The sequence below is a fragment of the Gymnoscopelus microlampas genome (genome assembly GCF_963454915.1).
Source record: "Gymnoscopelus microlampas genome assembly, chromosome: 20".
Classification (NCBI taxonomy): Eukaryota; Metazoa; Chordata; class Actinopteri; order Myctophiformes; family Myctophidae; genus Gymnoscopelus; species Gymnoscopelus microlampas.
In genome coordinates, this window is record NC_139957.1 from 26,943,300 (window position 1) to 26,966,978 (window position 23,679).

Genomic DNA, 23,679 nt, shown 5'->3' on the forward strand with positions numbered 1-23,679 from the left:
TGGGAGTTGTGCAATAGTAGGTAACACCAGACCGCAGGCAGGCTCATGGGGGTGGGAGTGATGGGAGGGTTGTCCCAGCTAGACAGCCACATCATTAAACTCCATTATGTCATATTCAACGAGAAGCAGACATAATGGACATGGCACTGATAGACCTGCAGAGCATCTACCAAGTACACGAGACAGACATCATTCGTTTTCTACACCATGTGGTTCCACACACAAGTGACAACTCAGTGGTGGCAGCTAGACAGTGGTGGAAAGTAACAAAGTACATTTACTTAAGTACGATTTTGAGGTATTTGTACTTTACTTGAGTATTTCCAATTTCCAATACTTTTACTTCTACTCCACTACATCTCAGAGGCAAATATTGTACTTTTACTCCGCTACAATTATTTGAAAACTTTAGTTACTAGTTACTCTTCAGATATAAATGATGATATAATGAAACATACATTAACCACTTTAACCCTATTTTATACCTAGGCTATTTGAAAATAGCCGATCTACAAGCCCGTTGTGAGCTTGTAGATCTGCTATTTTCAAATATTTAGTACTTTTACTTTTGGTACTTTAAGTACATTTTGATGCCAATACGTTTCTACTTTTACTCAAGTAAATTTTGAATTCTGGACTTTTACTTTTACGTAACAGAGTATTTTTATATTGCAGTATTGGTACTTTTACTTAAGTAAAGAATTTGAGTACTTTTTCCACCACTGCAGCTAGACATTACCCGACCTGAGGCCGATTCTATAAATGCCTTCTAAATCAGTAGTTCTCAAACTTTTTTCGTGCCATGGACCCCCAAATTGATATATATATGTTCACGGACCCCCAAATTGATATATGTCCGCGGACCCCCATCTGAAAATGTTTTGTGCCAGGGACCCCCCCAGAAGAGAAGATTTGTGTTAACAAATTCAAAATGATTCAAAAACAAAATTTCAAACACAGATTTTTCAAAGATGCTCAACAATAGCAGATGTACAAGCTTGCAGCGCAGCACAAAGTGTGAGCTTGTAGATCTGCTATTTTTGAGAACCACTGTTCTAAACCGTCTACATCCTAAACGTTTTTTGAAAAACGTGTTGCTATATATATATAGCTAAAAACTAAAATGACACATATGCTTTCCCGGTTTTAATGGGTTAAAATGTTCACCGTTTGTTCTTGATTCATATACTGTAAGCCGGCGTTGGATGCATAATAAATTTTATAAGATTTCAGGGCAAACCACTATGACTCATTCACATAAAAACAGACAGGGTGTAACAATGGCTTCCATGTGGATCTCAGACTTCATGTGGGCAGTCAATGACTCAGTCTATTACATCAGTACTATGACATCAGTCATCTCCCTATTTGGGCAAAGTCTGAGCCCAATCTGACTACCAACAGTATAAAATGTAAGTTCTAAAAAGCAAGAACAGAAAAGATGGTCCAGTTGTTTGTGAGATTAGCGCTAGACTCTTTCACACACACTCACATGCATTCATGCACGCACGCACGCACACACACACACACACACACACACACACACACACACACACACACACACACACACACACACACACACACACACACACACACACACACACACACACACACACACACACACACACACACACACACACACACACACACACACACACACACACACACACTCGTGCGAACCACAAACATGCTGGTGCAAACTTCCATCCACCAGAAAAATGGCTCTTCGCTGAAAAGAGAGAATGAACAAAAGAGAAAATTTAAGAGAGAAAAATGTAAGCGTCATGAGTGTTGTTGACTATACATTTCCATCAGAGCAATTCAATGATTTAGTGAACACGTCAAGTACCACTCAGTTAGACAGCATTTCAAACAGGTGCACCTTGAAAAACCTTGAAAAGCCAATATCAATTTGTTGAACTCAAACACCCAATTTAATCCAGCAGTTTAGATCCACAGCTCAGAAAAGGTCTAACTCACATGCAACGCTGTAGTGTATCTTTATTTAACCACTTAAACCCCATATGGTTAAGCGGAGTCCCTCAGGGCTCTATACTAGTACCTTTTCTGTGGTTAAGCTTCCACCTACTGTACTGTATGTAGGCTACTGACCACGGTGTACTACCCAGGAGACAAATGTCATTTTCAACCTGAGCTGAGTTTTGTTACTTGTAGGTGAAGAAGCATAATAGTATATACTGTAGTGTCACCCTCTTGTTCCTATGGTAACATGACAGGAATTCCTGGTATAAGGTGAAGTAATTACAGCAGACTGCTGTTGACCTTCTATCTATAAATCTGTCTCCTCCCCTGCTCTCTATTGTAGAACTGTCTCTCTGTTGCTTCATAGCCGGTGTTGTGCACCCAAAGTAGCAGATCTACAAGCTCTCAACGCATTGTGAACTTGTAGAATGACTATTTTCGGTGCGTGTGTGTGTGACACTGGCGTGCAACTAAGTCAACTAGGCAACTAAGTCAAGTAGCCTGACAATTGGAGATCTCTGCCTATTACATCTGGTGACATCGAAATTCAATGTAGTCGCTAAAACTGGGTGGAAAAAATTAAGAGAAACAATAACCGCATTGCAGTACCAATGCAAAGACTTTACCTCGGCCCTTCATTTTGGGAGTGGGACTGATAGGATTTGTTTTCAAAGCAGTGGGTGTAGTTTTGTCTGCTGACGTTTTCTCCGTTGTTCTAGCCAAACAATATTGTCACTAGATGTATCCGCAGGCGGAGATCTCTAACAGTTTAGCTACACGAGACTACACTTTCTCTCTCTGTCTTGATCCTCCCTCCTTCTCTCTCCCAAACAATCTCTCTTCCTTCCCATCTGCTCCTCCAGACCCTTGATTAGTGCTTTCCTGGCACTGAATTTCTCTTGCTGCCATAATGATGATGAATGGCCCTATAACCTCCTTTAATGACATCAAATTAATATTTAGAGACACTGGCACACAGCTAAGCAGATGTTTAATCCCAAGATATCATCAACAATCTCATTCCTGATGTTGCACATCAGGTAACTAACTGTCTGCAGCCACAGACACTGATTGCTAATGATCTACAGTTATCATATTGTCAGTTATATTTATCAATGATTGCACATGATTTCTTTCTTAATCTTGTCAATAAGTATGTCCTGTAGCTATCACAAGCCTCCATTTAACAACCACTTGAACCCTATAGCATTCAACGTGCTTGTATATTGGCTATTTTTGGCAAAGATTTGATGTAGATGGAAAAAATAGCTGATCAAGTACAGAGGCCCTTGTCAACTAGGTATTATTTTTACTACGTAGAGAGGGTTTAAGTGGTTAAAATGCACAAAGGTTCTGGTTTCGCTCCATAGAAGCTGTTGCCTGAACAAAGGCTAAATATAATGTTGATAGAATAGGGCCAAGTTGCCTCATTTTACCCTCAAATTTAGCATCCAAAGAGAGGAGCATGATACTCCTCCTCAACCCCTTTTCATCAGACACTCAGCATGTCAGTGTGATAGGTTAATCTTGATGAAATGTGTCAGCTGACGGACAACCAATCAATGGAGCACTCTCACTTGCTCACTTAACCTTTTCAGCAGCATTTGAATATCGGAAAGCCATACTGTCTTAATTGGGGCATGGTGCTGCATTTCAATGTCAGAGAGATGTACTGTGTCTAAGCCTCTGAGATTAAGAGGAACAGGTTTACTTCAAGGGTTTTGAAAATATACAGCAGCAGCTACAATTTACCATATTCAACCCCACACCCCTTACCACTCTGTTCGTTTCTTTGCAGTGAGGACAGCAGACTCAACACACCCCATATTTATCTGCAGTCTGTAGACTCTTCTTTTCAGACTCTACCTCATCCGCTTGTAATCCTCTTTCCTTGTATCCCTTCTTTTTGATAAATGGTGCATTTATATAGTGCTTTTATCCAATGTGCATTATGTTCACCCATTCAGATACCGACAGTCAGGAGTAAATTATGCAAGGCACCATCCTGCTCATCGGGAGCAGTTAGAGGTTCTGTCTTGCTCAAGGACACTTCAACACTAAAAATAGTCCAAAGGGAAGCACACACATCCCAACAAAAACTTTTCAGGTGCTGAACAACAATACGTACTTTGGAGAAGAAGGAAGGGAAGTTCGCACACTGTAACTGAACTCCCAGTAGAAAATGTATTCAAAAAGTATGACAACGTTTCTACCACTGTGGGTCTTCATCAGGTCTGGGTCCAGACACTTGTACATGTGGAGACCAACAACCACTTCAACACTAACCCAGGGGGATTCAGGGATCGATTCCCCAGCCGTCACTCTACCTCCTTAGTCACTGCCAATGCTATACTACGCGGATAGATGCGGTTATACTACCGTATGTTGGTTACTTAATGACAAATGTTGTTATTGTCTCCGAGACTATGTTTTGCACCCTGGCTGTGCGTCCGTCCGTCCGTCCGTGTGTGTCCGTCGCCCCCTCAGTCTGTGGAGAGCTAATCTCCGGCACCTGTTGGCTTGATTTCCCTGGATGGCAGTCAGAGCAGAATCTCTGCCCCAAATCTTTCACGTGGGCCTGTTATAGCGCCACCAGGAGGCCGCTTTTTGCAAAACACATTCTTTGACAGTACTGCTACAGATTTTGGCCAAACATCACGCAAATCAGTACACAGTATCTCTATAGTCATTAAACAAAATGGGTCTTTGAGATTTCCATCCTGTTTGGCTAAGAATGGCTTCCAAAGTTTGCAGGAGTGCTCTGATTTGAACAAAATGCCTCAAATCATACAGACAGCGTGCGATTTCTGTGAAAGTTTGTACGCATATTCCCACTAGGCCAGGAAGAAATGCCACTTGTTTTTTTTTTCAAATCAGCCTCATGGTGGCGCTATAACAGGCCGATTCATGTTTTTACCTATAACTGCACCGATCTGTGTAAAACTTTGTATGCGCACTACCTAGAGCCCAAGGAAAAACATTTGCCCTGCATTTCTCACATCTGCCTTTTATAGCGCCACCAGGAGGCTGACTTATGTAAAACACCTTTTTTTATCCTTCAGATTGTATCCACATTTCACACAATTCGGTACACATGATCTTTAGTCATGTGATCGAGACGGATCTCTTTGATTTTTCATATTCCATCCTGATTGGCTAAGATTGACATCTAAAGTTTGCAGGAGTGGCCCGTTTTGAACAAAATGCCACAACTCATGAACGCAGCGTCCGATCGTGGTGAAACTTTGCACGCACATTCGCACTACGTTGAGGAACAAATGCCACCCTTTTATCATTGCCCTATTACAGCGCCACCAGGAGGCCAATTTTTGTTCAAAGAAATATATATATATTACTCCTACAAATGCATTCCAAACATCACGCAAATCGGTACACATTATCTCTGTAGTCAACTTCAAGTGATCAAGACGGATCCGTCCGATTTTTCATATTCCAGCCTGATTGGAGAATTCCGAACATTTTGGCCCACAATAACCTACCTGACCTGGCGGTGTCCGAGGAGCACTTTTTCTAGTTTAGATTTTAGATCTAGTTTGTTTTGCTTGAGTGCAAATGCAAAGATTGTTATTTAGATGATGGTGTTTAGACAGATGCTGGGTTTGATGTTTACCTGGTGTTTAGTTTCTTTGAAGCACTGAGCTTATTTTCTTTGCACTCTAAACTTACGTGACCATTTACCCTGTCATTTGTTGACTAGAGTTCATGCCATGTATTGTAATCTCGCACTTGTAAATCACTCTAGATTGGAGTGTACGTTGAATGAATGCCCAAATTGTAAATTGTCAGGGCACCCATTTTGCTCTTAATTCATACTATAGGTTTGGGGTTTCCCACCCCTTTCCGTGTGAAGTAAGAGCAAAATGGCTGTTGTCAATAATGCATAAATAATTAAAAACCAAAGAGGTTAACTTTTTGATATAAACAATAGGGTTTTACAGTGAGAATTTGAAAGAGGCACAGTCTTTTCAATATGAAAGTTTCGGATGACGCAATGCCAATGCAATATCATAGAGCTAGTTTAGGAGGTGGGTATACTGTGGTTGTATTGCTGAGATTCGGCACTGTGTGTGCATAATCTACGTCAGACTGCAGTACTGCAGAGACATAATTAGTTGCCCTTCAAAGAGTGCCTATAGACCATTACAGACCAGACTGCAAATCAAATCGGCCAGCATGAAATAAGTCATATTTTGTATCAACCCCGCATTCAATTATAACTATTTGACTCACTGCCCTAGATAACATGGCTCAATTGTTTGTTTGTTTTTATTTAGTTTTTTTTATTTTGACTCGGACTGTGTGCAAATTCAGCTCCATAGTAATGAACAAGTGAATGAGGTCAGTTTCAGTAGATTTGCCTTGCAACCATAGTGGATCCCCCGGGAAACATAATACTTTTTATACGATTAAGCTGCTTTATAACAACCTGTGATGAAATCGACTGAATGCCTGCCAAGAGAATATGTCCTGGGGCCACAGATCATTCTGTCCGATGGATATTGCCAGCGAAGTGCACAGTAGGCTGCCACTCAGCCACACAATAAAATCATTAATTTAACTCTGTGTGTAAAAAAGGAACCAAATTGACCTGTAAGGGTTCATTATGGTTCCATTTGTATGGTTCTTGGAGTTAAATAAAGACTGAGGATTACTGTGCACAGATGGGATGTGTCTCCGCAAAGCAACATCCAGAGATTTAAGAAACATTGAGAAAGTGTAAAAATGAACACTTTGAATTTTGCTGTATACTGTATGCATTCTGTTTTTGGCAGCCATCCCACTTTTTTTGAGGAGCCGTGAGGTTCTGTAAAAACAGGACGTATTTTATCCTCCTCTTCATGCTAGGGATAAAGAGAATGATGTATTGTCCAGGTGTACCTGGGTCATTGTGAGCTGTCTGCAGTTATGGGCCAAAGGCATTTGTTTTCTCACAGAAGCTGAGCGGTTTCTTCCCTCCGGGGGATGGAGCATATTCTTCACATGAACTATGGACCTCAGCTGAGAGGATTCAATATATCCGATATCTCATCTGGCAATTACAGGTTAGCCAGCTGTTGAAGCTTAGGGCAAAAGTGGCTCAGGAGGTATACAGTAGTGTCTGCTTGGGAATGGGAAGGTTCCCTGTTTGAACAAGACATTTGTTTAATTTTGAGGTGTACAGCATTGAGGACGACAACAGCGTATTTGAAGATTGAGTGGACACTAGTCTAGTCTCAGTCAGATCATTGTTGGCCACAACTATTAAAAAGTGGTTAAGGACAGCCCCCTAAGACAAAAAAGCGTGACCAGTATGACATAGAACAACTACGGACTTCCGTTACAGCCCAGCCAATCAGAAGCTTAACTGCGATTTTCACTGGCAAAACCCAGATAATGTTGTATTGTGAGACCCTTTGTCGCTGGAATTGATAACTAAGACGCTGGGTCTGACCATATCAGACTAAGCGGACGCAAAATAGAACACCCCCCAGCATTCACTCACTTCCTGTCGGTCCTTGACTCAATAAAGGCTTGCATAACGATGGAGCCTTGCAATCAGAGAGGCATTATGAAACCTTCATGGCCATGAAAATCGGAGTCAAGAGTCCAAATTGACTTGATAATTTGCCTCTGTCGTCTGAGTACTTTCTCACATGAGGCCATGTGTCCCCTGGGGCTAGGAGACTCTTTTCACATTTCCCTCTTATTCAGCATATTAGAGTCATCACATCACCACATAATTTGTTCCTCTCAGTGGAATGATATTTGTATATTTGTGTGTGTGTGTGTGTGTGTGTGTGTGTGTGTGTGTGTGTGTGTGTGTGTGTGTGTGTGTGCGCGTGTGCGTGTGCGTGTGCGTGCGTGCGTGTGTGCGTGATGACATATTATTCCTTCACATCATGTTTAGAACATGGCCCACAACCACCAGGTGCTTTAGGAAGAGACCAAACTGTCAAAGGGCATTTTCTACTTAATTTACGTTTAAAATACATTGTTCAAGTTTAATTTCCTGACTGAACGACTGCTGTCTGAGAATTGCAGTGAAATCATTTGTATCAAAAGCATAATCTTTCGGATATGCATTCTGAATGGAGTTCTCTGTAATAGGCATACCCCCGATTGTTTTGAAAGAAAACAGCTTATGTTCTTTTTTGCATGCTGCCTATGATAAACTGAATTACCTCCTATAATAAAATTGGCTAATGGGTGGGTGGCGGACGCACGGACGGAGGACGGAAGGACGGACGGACAACATGCACTGATGTCAGACACAAACAGAAACTGTTGCCTAACAATGCAGATCTGTGCATGTGCGGGCCCCGTCACATGCCTCAGACATTGTCAGTTGGTCAGTAGAGTATGATCTGAAGATATTTAATAGTGCTGAGAAAGTTATATCGCTGTCACTGCTCCGGTCGTAGACTCAAGTTCCATCCTGTCCCTGTAACGTTGTCATATCCTCTCCTTGAGAGATGCCATGTCATACCGCTGATGTCACCACGTCTTCACTTGACCATATATGGAGCTTATGTGGTATATGCCCATATATGGATTGGGTCAAAGATGCTGACTGGCGTCAAAGATGGTATACACCATATATGGGTGTCATGCTGACAGTGTAGCTCTAGTTATTTAAAATGCCCAAAGGACTCTAACATGAGAAAAAGTGCTCCTCGGAGCACAGGTCTCTGCCAGGTCAGGTAGGTTATTGTGGGCCAGCGGAATTCCGTCATTATATAGGTGAGTGGAATCTGTAGAAGTTGAGGGATTAATGTTGATGAAGGTATTGCACAGGCAAAAATCTGCCTCCTGGTGGCGCTATAATTGGCCAATGTAAAAAGGGTGGTTCTATTAGATGCCAATCTTAGCCAATCATGATGGAATATGACAAATCAGACAAATCTGTAGGAATAATATCAAAATATTTGTTTTGCAAAAATCGGCCTTGTGATGGCACTATAAAAGGCGGATGTTTTCAGGACAAAGGTTTTTCCTTGGCCTCTAGAGAGTGCAAAGTGCAAAGTTTCATGCTGATCAGTCGAATTATAGGTATAAACATGAATCGGCCTGTTTTAGCGCCACCATGAGGCTGATTTGAAGAATGTAGGGTGGCATTTCTTCCCTGGCCTAGTGGCAATGTGCGTGCAAAGTTTCACGGTAATCACACGCTGCGTTCATGATTTGAGGCATTTTGTTCAAAACGGACCACTCCTGCAAACTTTGGAAGGCAATCTTAGCCAATCAGGATGGAATATGAAAAATCTGACAGATCTGTCTTGATCACATAACAATAGAGATAAGGTGTACCGATTTGCGTGATGTTTGGACAAAATCTGTAATTAATATAAATGTTTTGCAAAAACTCGCTATAACAGGCCAATGTGTAACATTTGGGGCAGAGGTTCTGCTCTGGCATTCAGGGAGTGTGCATGGTTTCACGTCGATTGGTGCTGGAGATTAGCTGTTCACAGACTGACTGACAGACACACACACGGATGGACGGATAGGGTGCAAAACATAGTCTCATAGAGGCAATTATAAATAATAGTGTATCGTTTACTTTTTCGTACCTTATTCCCCACAGGTGACTGGGGACTGGGGAAGAAAAGGGGAAAACTGCACGCTGTGGGACTAACATTATCCTACTGAGAATAGAAAGGAATATAATAAGCCACATCAAATGAACTCTATCTGCTGATGTGTAATTATTTTAAATGAGGGAAGGGGTCTACTGGCAGAATTACCATGTCAGATCAGATCATCTTAACCCACACACGCACGTGCGCACGCACACGCACACACACACACACACACACACACACACACACACACACACACACACACACACACACACACACACACACACACACACACACACACACGCACACACACACGCACACACACGCGCACACACAGTGTGCAGTCCCTTTCATTCTCCTCTGCAGAATAACCCTTCCACTGAAGGATGAAGAGGTGCGGTGACAAGGGACAAATTTAACCTTCAACTGTCAGATTGTTTTGACTGCTGTACTCACACACACACACACACACACACACACACACACACACACACACACACACACACACACACACACACACACACACACACACACACACACACACACACACACACACACACACTTATTTCTACAGTATACCACTTTTTGAAATAATATTACAAAGTGCTTTACAAAAACAAGATAAAGAAATACAGGAACATAACATGAAAGAGATTTAAAAAAAGATAAAGTAAATATCAAATAAAGAGGATGGAACTAAGCAGGATAAAGGAGAGGCATGTAAGAAGATAAATTGCATAAACACTATGAAATGGCCTTGACATATTGAGATTTTCAGAAGTGATTTAAAAGATGACACTGACTTTGCTAGATCATCAGGCAGGGCGCTCCAGTGCTTTGGTAACCATGGGCTGCAAAAGCCAGATCCCCAGATAATGACGTCAATTAATGTCCAAATGATGTCCAATCTAAACCTGGAGTATCCTCTGCAGGGGCAAGATAAGAGATCTGATTTCAGATTAGGTCAGGGCGGGGGGATAAAAATGTCTGATGTTTCATAAAAGACTAATGTGGATTTTCTAGACCTGGGGGTGGTAATCCTCAACACTGTTATCACTGGCATGTTACAGAACTGTTGGAAGAAGACTGAACCATTAGACTACACAGTTAAAATCCTCAGTGTTAATTCAATTATGCGGGGATAAAATACTGTATGTCTCCACATCCATAACTGTGTACAAAAAAAGGTCCAAATGGGTGAATTTTTACACTTTTAATATGGATTTTACTGTGTGGAGACTGGAGACAGTATGAAACATTAAATCAAAATGTAATAAAAGCTACCGGGCAACCTCTCTCTCTGTATCTGTCTCTCCCTTTCCCTATCCCTTTTTGAATGTGGTTTGCTCCGTTGTTGAGAGAGGAAATCAGGGATTTGTATGACCTTTATTCATTGTTTTGTCTTTGTTTTGTTTTTACAATCAAATCATGCTCAGGATGTAAAACCATCCCTGAGATACAAAGATGTATCTGTAATGCCATTTCACTCACAGTGTAATATAGATGATCAGTTACTTTATTTGATGGCTTATAGACAGACACCTCCCTTCTTCTGCAAATTGTACCATATTCAATTGACAGATAGAGAGAGAAATACATACAGCAGTCTATTAATGGGTGGATGAGAGAGATGGAACTGTAGATTTCCCCTGGTTCTTGACCTCCAACTTCAATATCTGCTGTAGGTCCAATAATGTCTGGTAGAAGAAAAAATAAAACCCTTATAATTAGGCATTTGAGTTAAGCTCTGTGCTTGCTGGGAAGGAAAATACCATTGGTTCCCTCGGGAAGGATAAAAGAGAATTGGGGCAGGAGTGAATGCAACAAGAATAGAAGAGCTATGAATGTATTAATATGTATGGCAGGTACAGTAGATATTAAGTAAGGCTTTCAAATCTTTTCAATAGCAGGATGGATATAAATGTGTGGGTTCCTCCTTTTATAATATATTTATAATCATTTCCACATTACATGGAGAACGTAATGGAAATGGTGTTCCTGGAAATGAAATAAATTGTCTATGGTCCAATTGTTATTGGAAAACCTTTGTCATACCCTCGTCATCATCAGGGCCGTGCTTTGCTGTAGGCAAGGCTCGGCAGCCGCCTGGGCCACATCACAGGCAGGGGGCCTCATGAAAAAAAAAACCTTTTTTTTTTTTTTTTTTTTTTTTTTAAATAATACATAGAAATAAACAGCTTTCCAATCCATTCCAGGCCTTTAAAAAACAGACAACATGGGCCCCCAAACACTCAGCCTGAGTGTTTGGGGGCCCCTCCTGAGTGACTCAGGAGGGGGCCCCATGAGATCTCCTCAAATTATTATTTAAAATATATATAAATAAACAGCTTTCCAATCCATTCCAGGCCTTTAAAAAACAGATAGCATGGGCCCCCAAACAGTCAAACTTTAAAAAGTAGGGGGCCCTGGTGAAGCAGTGTTGTCGTGGCATTTTTAAAAAATGAGGTCAGTCATGGGGCCCCCTCCTGACTGTATGTTCTCTCTTCCCTTATTGGCAAGAGAGAACATATGGTAATGTCCCTGTATGTTGCCACAACTTCCTCCTTTGAAGAAGGTAGGCTCTTTGGTGCAGGGGGTTGTTAACTGGACTGATGATCCATGGGTCATGAGTTCAATTCTTGCTTGCTGCAGTTCTGTTTGGGGAGATCTCATGAGGGGGCCCCATGAGATCTCCTCAAATTATTATTTAAAATATATATAAATAAACAGCTTTCCAATCCATTCCAGGCCTTTAAAAACAGACAACATGGGCCCCCAAACTCTCAGGAGGGGGCCCCATGAGATCTCCTCAAATTATCATTTAAAATATATATAAATAAACAGCTTTCTTTCAAATCAATTTGAGGCCTTTAAAAAACAGTCAGGAGGGGGCCCCATGACTGACCCCATTTTAAAAAAATGCCACGACAACACTTCTTCACCAGGGCCCCCTACTTTTGAAAGTTTGAAACTCTCTCTAATTCAATTCAAATGAGCCTTATTGGCATGAGAGAACATATTATTGTAGTGTCGCGATAGTATTCCACAACTTCCTCTGGTGATCTAGGAAACTTCTATGGCGCAGGGGTTTGTTGGCTGGATCAATAAACCATTGATTATGAGTTCAACTCCAGCTAAAGGCGCTGCTGTTCTCAGCCACAACAGTATTATGTCTACATTAACAAAGCAAAAGGCTCCCTCAATCCAGAGTAGACTTATACTATTAGCACAAAGAAGCACCATTTGTCACACCACTCTCGAGCACTGCATTTACATTTGAATCAGCACAATCTACAGTGCATGAGTAAGTTGAGACTCTCTCTCTCTCTCTCTCTGAGGAGTGAGTGTGTGTGTGTGTGTGTGTGTGTGTGTGTGTGTGTGTGTGTGTGTGTGTGTGTGTGTGTGTGTGTGTGTGTGTGTGTGTGTGTGTGTGTGTGTGTGTGTGTGTGTGTGTGTGTGTGTGTGTGTGTGTGTGTGTGTGTCAATTCAAGGAGCTTTATTGGCATGATAAAACATATGTTTACATTGCCAATCGAACAACAATCTAAACAAAACAAAACAATGAATGTACATGTTAACTTTGTGGATGGTTTTAGCATGTAGCTAATTACAATGTGAAAATATTTGGTCTCTCAAGTGATCTGTATCTGAAATCTGAGAACAGCCACACATTAGCCACAGACACCACCACACATGTTGGCTTTGACATGGTAATGTGTGTTTCACTTCAAATTGAATTGTTCTACTTCAATGGTTTGTTTTAAATGTCAATAATGAAAGTAGCTATTCTTCTTCATAATAAATGTTTTTAAAAGTGCTATACTGTAGTTATAGCAGTGACTGAGACAACAGACTGAAAAACAATGCTTTATAACTGAATACCCAATGCCACCATTGGATAGAAAGAGAGTGAGACAGCAATAATATGTGATATTATTTAATTTAATAACAATTCACTATGAATATAACTTGTAATGAAGTAGTGAGATTGGAATAGAATTATCAGACAGACAGACAGATAGACATCTGTCTGTCTGTGTTGGTGTACATTTGTGAAAGTTTGAAAATCTCTTTGGCTTTAAGCTCCCTCTCTTCATACAATACTGTGGCAGCCATAGCTGAGTGGTTAGGGAGCCCGCCTGGGAAGCCAAAGCCCTGGTAGTCGCAGGTACGATTCCAGGCAAGGTCAGCAATGTGTTTATGTGTGTCCCCGAGCAAGACTACTAATTGCTCCCTGTGTGCTTCACAATATTTAAAATCCTAAATTTGGGAAATATACTTTTTAGCTCGATCTGCTATTTGCATTACTTTCTTTATTTAAATAAACATATTTTTAGTTTTAAAGTTATTTAGTTTTACATTTATTTTAATTTTTTTGTCAAACATTTTTTGTCAAAACTTTTGAAATAATTAAAAACAAAAATGTAGGAAACAAAAAAATAAAGGGGTATTTTACTCACGACCCTTAAGAATTGGTCCGCGACCCACATATGGGTCCCGACCCAGGGGCCTCATACTGGGGTTTGCCTAGGGCCTCCTGATCCCTAAGCACGGCCCTGGTCATCATAAATGCATCAACGAAATGTAGGCTACAGGAAAACATGTCATAAAAGAGAAGAAGCCTACACCAAATAATGATGAGGCACCTTTCGTGCTGGACAGCTTCTCAGCCGGAGTCGTGCGCCGATCTACAAGCTCACACAACTATTTCAAAACTTGAATTACTAGTTATACTTTGTAGATTTTGATTATTATTACAAAACATACATAGGCTACCCTCTGAAAATAGTCGATCTACAAGCTCACAATATGTTGCGAAGCAACGCATTGTGAGCTTAGATCACAATGCGAATTTCGGACTTCCACTTGATTGTAACAGTCAGAGTAGGCTACTTCTACATTGAAGTATTGATATTTTTACTTAAGTAAAAAATGTGAATACTTTTCAACCACTGACTGTAGGGGGGGGGAGCAGAGTATAATTTCCAATGGGACGCTGCACGATGCAGCCTGCAGCGCGCTGGCACCAAAAAACCCTAAACCCTGTGTAGCCAGTGTTGCCATGTCGGCTTATTATAAGCGACTTTGGGCTTCTTTTTCTGTAAAGTTGCTTGTAAAAATTGGTAGTTGCGGGTTGCGGGTTTTTTTGGGCTTGTTTCTAAAGTGTATGCCTACTTGCTTATTTAAGCTGCTTCCAACATTTTTAATTATTATTTAAACCATTGGTTCTCAAATATTTTCATGAAAATGTAGTAGGCTAGTGCACTAACTGCATGATGCTCTTATTTTACAGATAGGCTACAATGTTTCAAAAACATTCCACATTTTATTGCAAGAGTTTTTGAAAATAGCAGATCTACAAGTTCACAACGGTGCATCGCCAGGGGTTGTGATCTTGTAGATCGGCTATTTTCAAATATGTGACAGGTTGCTTCTTTTGGGCTTGTTTTCCTAGACCTGGTTGCTTATTTCTTCTCTCACAAAATATGGCAACACTGTGTGAAGCCTATACCGCCGTCCGCGGTAGTTGGATCAGAAAGCAACTATGACCAATATGGTGAAGCGGAGGAGCGCTAACGCGACATAGGTACGGTACATCGCTGCTGGGTGTGTTATTTAGTTAATTATTGTTCCATAAATTAAGCATCGCGCCTTAGGGTTCATCGCCATGCAGGCTTGTGGTGGTCATTTTTTGTCAAAATTATGAATTTGCCATGGACATACAAATATTACCATATAGCCTATATATATATATATATATATATATATATATATATATATATATATATATATATATATATATATATATATATATATATATATATATATATATATATATATATATATATATAACTAGTGCTGTGGTCCTCAAAGTGGGTTGAGGGACCTTCGGGGTTGCTTGAAAGTGGTCCAAATTGACCGTTACAGGTCTGTAACTCTGAGTGTGTACAAATGGATTTGGTTCCATTTGTAGGCTACACACTCAGAGCTATGGGAGGTCCTTGACATTTTAAAGAAATTGAGAACTACCAGTGGACTCCTAACAGTAAATGAGAGATGTCATACATATTCTGAAGAAAACCACGGAGACTGAGACATTTAGTAATTTGGTCTCATGATGAAAATAGGAACATAATGTAAAAACTAAATCTAAAATTTGCCAAGGACAAGACTTGCCACGGACACATTTTGTCCGGTGTATCTGGACACAATGGTGACCCCTGGTCGCGGCTTATCAGTTTCCCAGGTCTTTCTGTGCGTAATGGGCGGAATATTAAGACGCTCGCCAAAACACAGGTGGTATTCACCTGGTATTCCTAAACGTAACCTCAGTAAACTATGCCTAAAACTAACCTTATTCCTAATAGCAACCGTAACCTCAGTAAAACGGTGCCAAAACCTAACCTTATTCCTAATCTTTAACCTCAGTCAAACTATGCCTAACCCTAAACCAGTGGTTTTCAACCAGTGGTCCTGGGACCACCAGTGGTCCTTGAGGGGGTTTCACTTCCAGGGGGTCCCCTCCCCAGCCAATAGTTAGGAACCAAATTGACCCTTATATGTGTCTGTAACTCTGAGAGTGTACAAATGGAACCTAATGACGACGATGATACAGTGTAGATTAAGACCCCCAAGAAATCAAAATGGTTGAGTCCCTGGCATATCTTTTCAAATGGGGGTCCGTGGGCTAATATGTGTCAATTTGGGGGTCCTTGACGCGCGGAAAAGGTTGAAAACCACTGCCCTAAACGTATAACCTTATCCTCAGTAAAAACAAATACAAGAATGCAAGAACCGCTGGTGCGCGAAAACAATGGGGGCGAGACTGTTCTGGTTACCAATGGGGAATGGGCGGTATTGAGCGCACTAGCGTTCCAGCACATGGGAATGAACAGTTCAGGTGCGGTGCGCTTGTAATACCTACGTCAACTTTTCAGCACTGTAATCCATTTGGATTGAAAGGGAACGGCTATATGGGCAGAGAAACATGCACCATGACTTAACCAGTATACATTTTTTTTTACAGGAGAAAAAGACCATCACAAGGATTATTTCGTTCTGGAAAATACAATGCACTTCATAACGCTGGGCATAGTTCTGGTCGTGACTGGCGTCGCCAAAGGTAATCGGAATAAATTATTTGATAGATAAAGAGATACATCTACAACCGTAATAATGAGATGTTTAACAGTTTATTTAAAAAATATACATATATTTACTGACTGCACAAGAATGATGTATTAAGCTTATAATCATATTTACTTCGTTTTTAATGGGGTGTTTGATTTTTTGTGCAACGTGACTATTCGTCTATCCTTTATTTCTCTCAAAGGATTGGAATGCATTGCAGGGTGCAACACAGAAAATGGGTTCTGTGAGAAGGAAGGCGAGTGCAGGTAATAACTAAAACGGCATGACTGTAAAGCTTGTAGCTATACCAGCTGCAAATGTCCATCCCACAGAGTATTCACTATAGGTCAACTGGCTCTGTTTGCCTATAGTCCATATCTGGATTCGTTCTGCCAAATCAAATATATTAAATAGAAAATATTTCCCTACTAACCTTATAAAGCAACTAAGACTGCACCCTAATGTGTCCCATACACAGCCATTAGTCATTTTTGTATTTCTATAAATAAGTGTAACCCAAATTGACATCTCTGGCGTATCACCTGCTATCATATTTAGAGGAATTGCTATATTCCCCAAATTGCATAACCATTTGAATTCACAAACATGCAATAATGCTCCTTTTAAAGTATGGTAATAGAGTTTTTGTTGCTCAGGTGCAGACCAGGGTGGGAGGGGGAAACATGCGACCAATGCATGCCCTTCCCTGGATGTCTGCATGGCACATGTGAGAATGCATGGCAGTGCATCTGTGAGGATGGCTGGATTGGCAGTCTGTGTGACCAAGGTCAGTGTCAACTAGCTCACTAGACTGGCAAAACACTAAGATTGTATTCATAATATAACATTAATATTTTAAAAAATGTTTTAAAAAAATGAAAGAAATGCCATGGCAGTTTATTCTTTAAAATCTTAATGGGTTTTCATTGTGAAAAGATGTTAATTCCATTGATCCAAGCCCGAACGCAATCGATTGATTGATCATTAAAATAAACATGCTCTGTAATGCAGGCATCCCTGAAAAGCTTTCAAGATTTTTATGTGGGGTCTAACTAGATCTAGAAAAAGTTGTTTTTAATTTGTTAGACTATTACTTTGTGTGCACTCATTTCCCAAAATAGATGCAAATCATGTAGATTGGCTATTTTGGCTATGTATGCAGTTTTGCCTTGAGATTTTGACTTGCCCATTGATGTGCCTCGGGCACAATTTTTTTTAAAGCACAGGTGTATTCGGCTCAGAGGAAGCTCTCTATCAAGTCAAGTCGCTGTACTTTTCTCACAAAGATATAGGTTACATTACACCGTAATGTTCCGAATGCTTTGGGGATTCGCCTGTGTTTTGGATGGCAGATCTGTTTTGAAGGACAAATGTACATAGCACAGGGATGATAGATCTAAATGATAGTTATGGGTTAAACAGGTCATCCCTGACTATGAAATCTCATTCAATTACATTACATACAGTATAAGGGACTCTTATTTTAGCTTATTTTAATATGCATACTTGATTTTTGTTTTGCTAGTGGCTGGTTGCGGTGTATTCACACACACACACGCACGCACGCACGCACGCATCAATCTGCCTGCATATTCCACACCATATTGTGTGAGCCCAGTGAGGAAGCGTGAACTCAAAATAAACATGATTTGATCCTATGAATATAAATTGCTCGCTCCACCTACAAACAGAAAGAGGAATAAAGGGGTATTTGAGAAACTGTGTGAAAGATTAAAAGCCACACTTGTCATGGCTTCTGGATCTGTTTGACCTACTTCTCAATTAATCCACGTACCTACCACTATGTATCCCTCTGTGTATTATGGTGGAGGACACGTGTAAGAGAGAGAGAGACAGAGAGAGAGAGAAATAGTAATGGTGCACTAACTGCACATGCTCTTATTTTACAGATACTGACCTGTGCTCATCCCAGCCTTGTTCCAGTAATGCCACCTGTGTTGAGACAGGAGAAGGGGAATTCCTGTGCGTCTGTCCTGCAGGCTACATGGGTGAAAACTGCCACATGAAGAAAGGCCCTTGCCTAACAAATGGGTAAACGCTAATACACACATCTTGCCATAGCCCCATTAATCATTTCCCCCCTAATTAAACCCTAGAAAACCTCCTCATTATAAAACGTTACAGTGGTAGATCATACAGGCATGCCTGTTCTGTGGAGGAAATACACCTCCTGCCCATCAAACCGTAACCGAGCTGGCTGACAGTGCTGTCCAGACACCAATATCCACCATGCTTTGATCATTGTTAGACTACTCCTGTTATTGATTCTGAGAGGCCCACCCAAAATCCAATATAGCCCAGTGTCACTGAGTTGGCTCGCCTCCTCCTTGCTCAATAACTAATCATTTGAGTTCTATTTTGAATTCTCTAAATGAGATGACTATAGCTTCCCTTGAATGCCTGGGAATTCATCTCTATTATTAGCTTTCCGTGTGGTTTCATTAATCGGCAGCAGTATGAGACGGGAGATGTCTCAACCACTTGCCAGAGCTATTATTTATTTGATGAGAACGGATAGAAACCGAGGGACTTGTGTAATTACAAAGGCTACTCCAATGGATATTGATCATTTTTAGTTTCATCTCCATCTCGGCTTTTCATCAATGCAGTGTCTGTAAAGATTGCTGAGATTGATATTGTTAACTTACACAGGCAGCAACTCCTATTGTTTGTCACTGCCTCTGACTTTTCTTGTTAGCATAAATGTCGATAATCATTGTTCGTTAAAATGAATCCAGCAATACACATCATAATTTAATGGTCAGATCATTCTGTTTAATTGTGGGCAGACCTAACTGGAATGAATTCCATGTAAGCCCATTATCCTGCTCTGTCCTTCAGCTCTCCTTGCCAGAATGGAGGCACATGCACCGACGATGACGGCTTAGCATCCCACCCCTCCTGCCTGTGTCCCCCCGGGTTTGCCGGAGACTTCTGTGAGATCAACATCGACAGCTGTCAGCCCAATCCCTGCCTCAATGGTGGCAATTGCACTGACCATGGCCTGGCATTTACATGCACCTGCCCCGGTGGCTCCTTTGGATTCACCTGTAACGAGACCACCATCTTTTCCCCCTGTATCAGTGGGCCCTGTGTGAACGGAGGGACATGCATCGGTCAACCAGATGGAACATTCCACTGTGTTTGCCAAAAAGGATTTGCAGGTCCCACTTGCTCCCAGCATCACAGACCCAAGGCCAAAGCCAAGCCCCTCAGACCTCTTCCTGACCACAGGGGGCTGTCGCAGCCTCCCCAGCACTACTCCCTCCCAGCCCATGCCTTCCACAAGCTCCTCAGACCTCCAGAGAGAGACCTCCTCAAGATCACACTGAAGGAGACAGTGCATGCCTCTGGTGGCCTGGTCACTCACGGTCAGCTGCTCTGCTTCAGCATGCTGGCCCTGCTCACCTGCCTGGTCATCTTGGGCACCACAGGAATCGTGTTCTTCGGCCGCTGTGAGACATGGCTGGCTAGCGCCAAGTACAGCCACCTCGTTCGGCAGCAGAAGGAACACCTGCTGAGAGGGGCTAGTGGTAATGGCCAGGAGGACCCCGAACATTCAGTGAACATCATCCTGCCAGAGAAGATTAGACTCACAAGCTTTGGGAGGCATTACACGTCCATTTAATTGGATTTTCTCTCTCTTTCTCTCTCTCCTCCACTGTCTTGATCTTTGAATTCTCTCTCCGTCTCTCATATATATTGTTTTCAGTTTCCGTCTTTCTGTCTCTTTATTTGTCTCACCCTCTGTGGAAGGTCTGTTACAGAATGAACGGACATTACTTTTGTACAGGAGACATAACTGAAGACCATTTACACACTATCATGCAGGTTTGAATTCAGAGCCTACTGGACCAAATGGACAATCGTCACAATGGATTATAAAACATATCTAGTGGCACAATTTAGTGTCACGGGTGACAAAATAAACACCAATAAGTTATCCATTAATAACGTATTTATTAATAGCAACCTTAAGGGTTGCTTTTAGAAGAAGAAGATATGAATGTATCAATGTATTTTATATTTGTTTACCAGTTTTTCATTTGATTACTATTCCTGTTTGATGTCCATGTTGAGCCATGGATGTATATTAAACTACTGTGCACCTGCTTACACACCTGCTTTATTATGGCATTTTGTAAGAACATTCTGAAGACAGTTACGATCAAATGAATAGGGTATCAAATGAGAACCCAGTTTGACGGTCATTGTCACATGTCTCACAAGACCATTTGTAAGTAATTCTATGGGGGGGAAAGAATCATGTATCGTTCTGCAACAAACAGTGACATTTTTAGCCTTTGTTGCACCCCCCATGGGTGTACTGTAAGTGAAACCACTTTTGGCTCTGCATTGTTTAGAAGCCCCTCAATATGCAAGTGGCATAGTACCACTAGTAAGGACCCGGTATAGTGGGAGAGCTTAACAAGATAATCGAAACGAAGCGGATAAAAGCGCCAATTTTTTTATGAGGCTTCTTTAGGACCTACTGATGGATTCTAGCCTTGGGTACCAAACTTTATTTTGAAAAGTATCCATACAATTAACCATATCAATATTCATTAAAAAAAACAGGCCGATTCACTTTTTGGCCTATAACTCTTGAACCGTAGGTCATAGGATAAAATATTTTTTCCCTGGACTCCTTGGATCATGACGCAACTTCCCATATAGGTCCCGCCCCTTTTCCGATTTCAAAATTTTACGCCATTTTGCGTTATTTTCAAAACACACATTTTGCTATTACTCCTACAAATGTTGTCCAACTCATACAAATCAGCACACACTGTGTCTTTGGTCATGTGGAGAAGGAGAAGTGACGAGCTAATTGATCGCAGGGGAGTTGGCTGCCAAGCGCATTTAAATGCAGGTGTACAAATTTTAGAAGCCAATCGTAGCCAATCTGAGGGGAATATGAGAAATCGGACTGATACATCTACATCACATGACCAAAGACACAGTGTGTGCCGATTTGTGTGAATTTTGGATTTAATAAAATTAAATTGGATTTAATCTAATTGAAATCGGAAAAGGGGCGGGACCTATAAGTTGTGTCGTGATCCAAGGAGTCCAGGAAAAATATATTTTTGATTCTATGACCTACGGTTCAAGAGTTATAGGCCAAAAAGTGAATCGGCCTGTTTTTTTTAATGGATATTGATATGGATAATTGTATGGATACTTTTCAAAATAAAGTTTGGTACCCAAGGCTAGAATCCATCAGTAGGTCCTAAAGAAGCCTCATAAAAAATGTGGCGCTTTTATCCGCTTCGTTTCAATAATGTAAAAAAATGGGGTTAAGCTTCTCCACTATCAAACTTTCTGTTTATAAACCCTTGATTGATCATTTGAGCCAAGGTTTGTACTCCTGACTCACATGCCATGCTAGCATGGAAGATGGAATTGAGAATGTAATACTTAACTAAGAATGTGATACTTAACCAACCTTTTAGAATTTAGATGGAGAGTGAAAAAGTTCTTTAGGAGTTTCGAACCTTTAACCAACGGTTTATAAATCACTGATTTATTTCACATGCTAGCTGGCATGGAAGATGCAATAGAGAATGTATTACTTCACCCACCTTTGAGAATTTAGACAGATGGTGAATTTTTTTCTTCTGGAGTTTTGGCCCTTAAACTTTCTGTTTATAAACCACTGATTTAACGTTTGAGCCACACTGGCATTGAAGATGCAACCGAGAATGTAATATTTAACCCCCCTTTTAGAATTTAGATAGAGTGATGATAATGTTCTTCTTGAGGTTTGATCCCTGAACTTTTTATTTATAAAACCCTGAATAATACCTCGAGCCACACGAACATGGAAAACTCACGTAAGAATGCAATACTTAACCAACCTCTTGGATTTTTGATTGAGAGTGAAACGTTATATTAAGGAGTTTCAAACTCTAAACCTTCAGCTTATAAATCCCTGGTATATCTCCTGAGCCACACTGATATGGAAGATGCGACTCTATTTAATGACTATAAGATATGACAATAACGGATTTGTATTTTGATGACATTAAACAACCCTCTGCTCTGAATGCTTAAGCAAATCCCCATAGGGGTACAATATGAACAACAAGCAGTATATTGACATATAGATAATTCAGCATATACATGATGAACACCAGAATTTTTGCCAATGTATACTTTAAATAAGCAGATATACATGATAATCACCAGTATTTTTGCCAATGCAGCTTAGCAGAGTGGTCAGACAGCAAGACCAGGAGCGCCTAGAGAATTCGAACCGTATTTAAAGGAACCTTGTTGCTAATGTGTGAGCTGTGATTGGAGTATGAATGAGTGACGTAATGACCAGCTGAGCTGTGAATGGGGAATAGAAAGCTGATGTTCACATCAGCTGACTGACCGCTGGTTACGCTTTGGCGTGCACGACTTCCGTGTCCTGCATGAACTAACGCTATGCTTCATTAAACCAGAGTTTAGTTTGCTACTCTCATAACAGGCCTACTAAAGGCCCCCCAAGCCAACCTCAGCTAGAGGCTCATAACAGGCCTACTGAAAGGCCCCAGCAGCAAAAGTAAAGCAAGTAAAAGTCCGGAATTTAAAATGTACTTGAGTAAAAGTACAGAAGTATTGGCATCAAAATGTACTTAAAGTACCAAAAGTAAAAGTACTCATTTTGTAGAAATATCCCATTTCAAGTTTTCAAAATGTTTTTTTTGTTGTTGAAAATAGCAGATCTACAAGCTCACAATGCGTCGCATCGCGACGCATTGTGAGCTTGTTGATCGACTTGTAGATCGAGCTTGTAGATCAGCTATAACTATTTTCAAAAGATTTTTCTGCATTTGAAAACTTGAAAAGGGACATTCTGCATGAGTACTTTTACTTTTACTTTACCCTTTTTACTTTGTACTTTTACTTTTGTACTTTAAGTACATTTTGATGCCAATACTTTTGTACTTTTACTCGTCAGTTTAGAATTCCG

General features: G+C 40.8%; 1 protein-coding gene across 1 annotated transcript; it reads left to right on the forward strand.

Moving 5' to 3' along the window:
• The first annotated feature begins 16,895 nt into the window (after positions 1 to 16,895).
• dlk1 (delta like non-canonical Notch ligand 1) lies at positions 16,896 to 20,450 on the forward strand. Its single transcript, XM_084044976.1, has 4 exons — positions 16,896 to 16,960; positions 17,351 to 17,481; positions 18,605 to 18,746; positions 19,557 to 20,450. The coding sequence occupies exons 2-4, from the start codon at positions 17,391 to 17,393 to the stop codon at positions 20,341 to 20,343; spliced, it is 1,020 nt and encodes a 339-aa protein (XP_083901102.1). The 5' UTR covers positions 16,896 to 16,960; positions 17,351 to 17,390; the 3' UTR covers positions 20,344 to 20,450.
• The last annotated feature ends 3,229 nt before the right edge of the window (positions 20,451 to 23,679 follow it).

Coding starts and splice junctions, on each gene's coding strand:
- dlk1 (XM_084044976.1), top strand. CDS start 17,391: ATGCCCTTCCCTGGATGTCTGCATGGCACATGTGAGAATGCATGGCAG. Junction 17,482..18,604: donor TGGCAGTCTGTGTGACCAAG/GTCAGTGTCAAC, acceptor CTTATTTTACAG/ATACTGACCTGTGCTCATCC. Junction 18,747..19,556: donor GGCCCTTGCCTAACAAATGG/GTAAACGCTAAT, acceptor TCTGTCCTTCAG/CTCTCCTTGCCAGAATGGAG.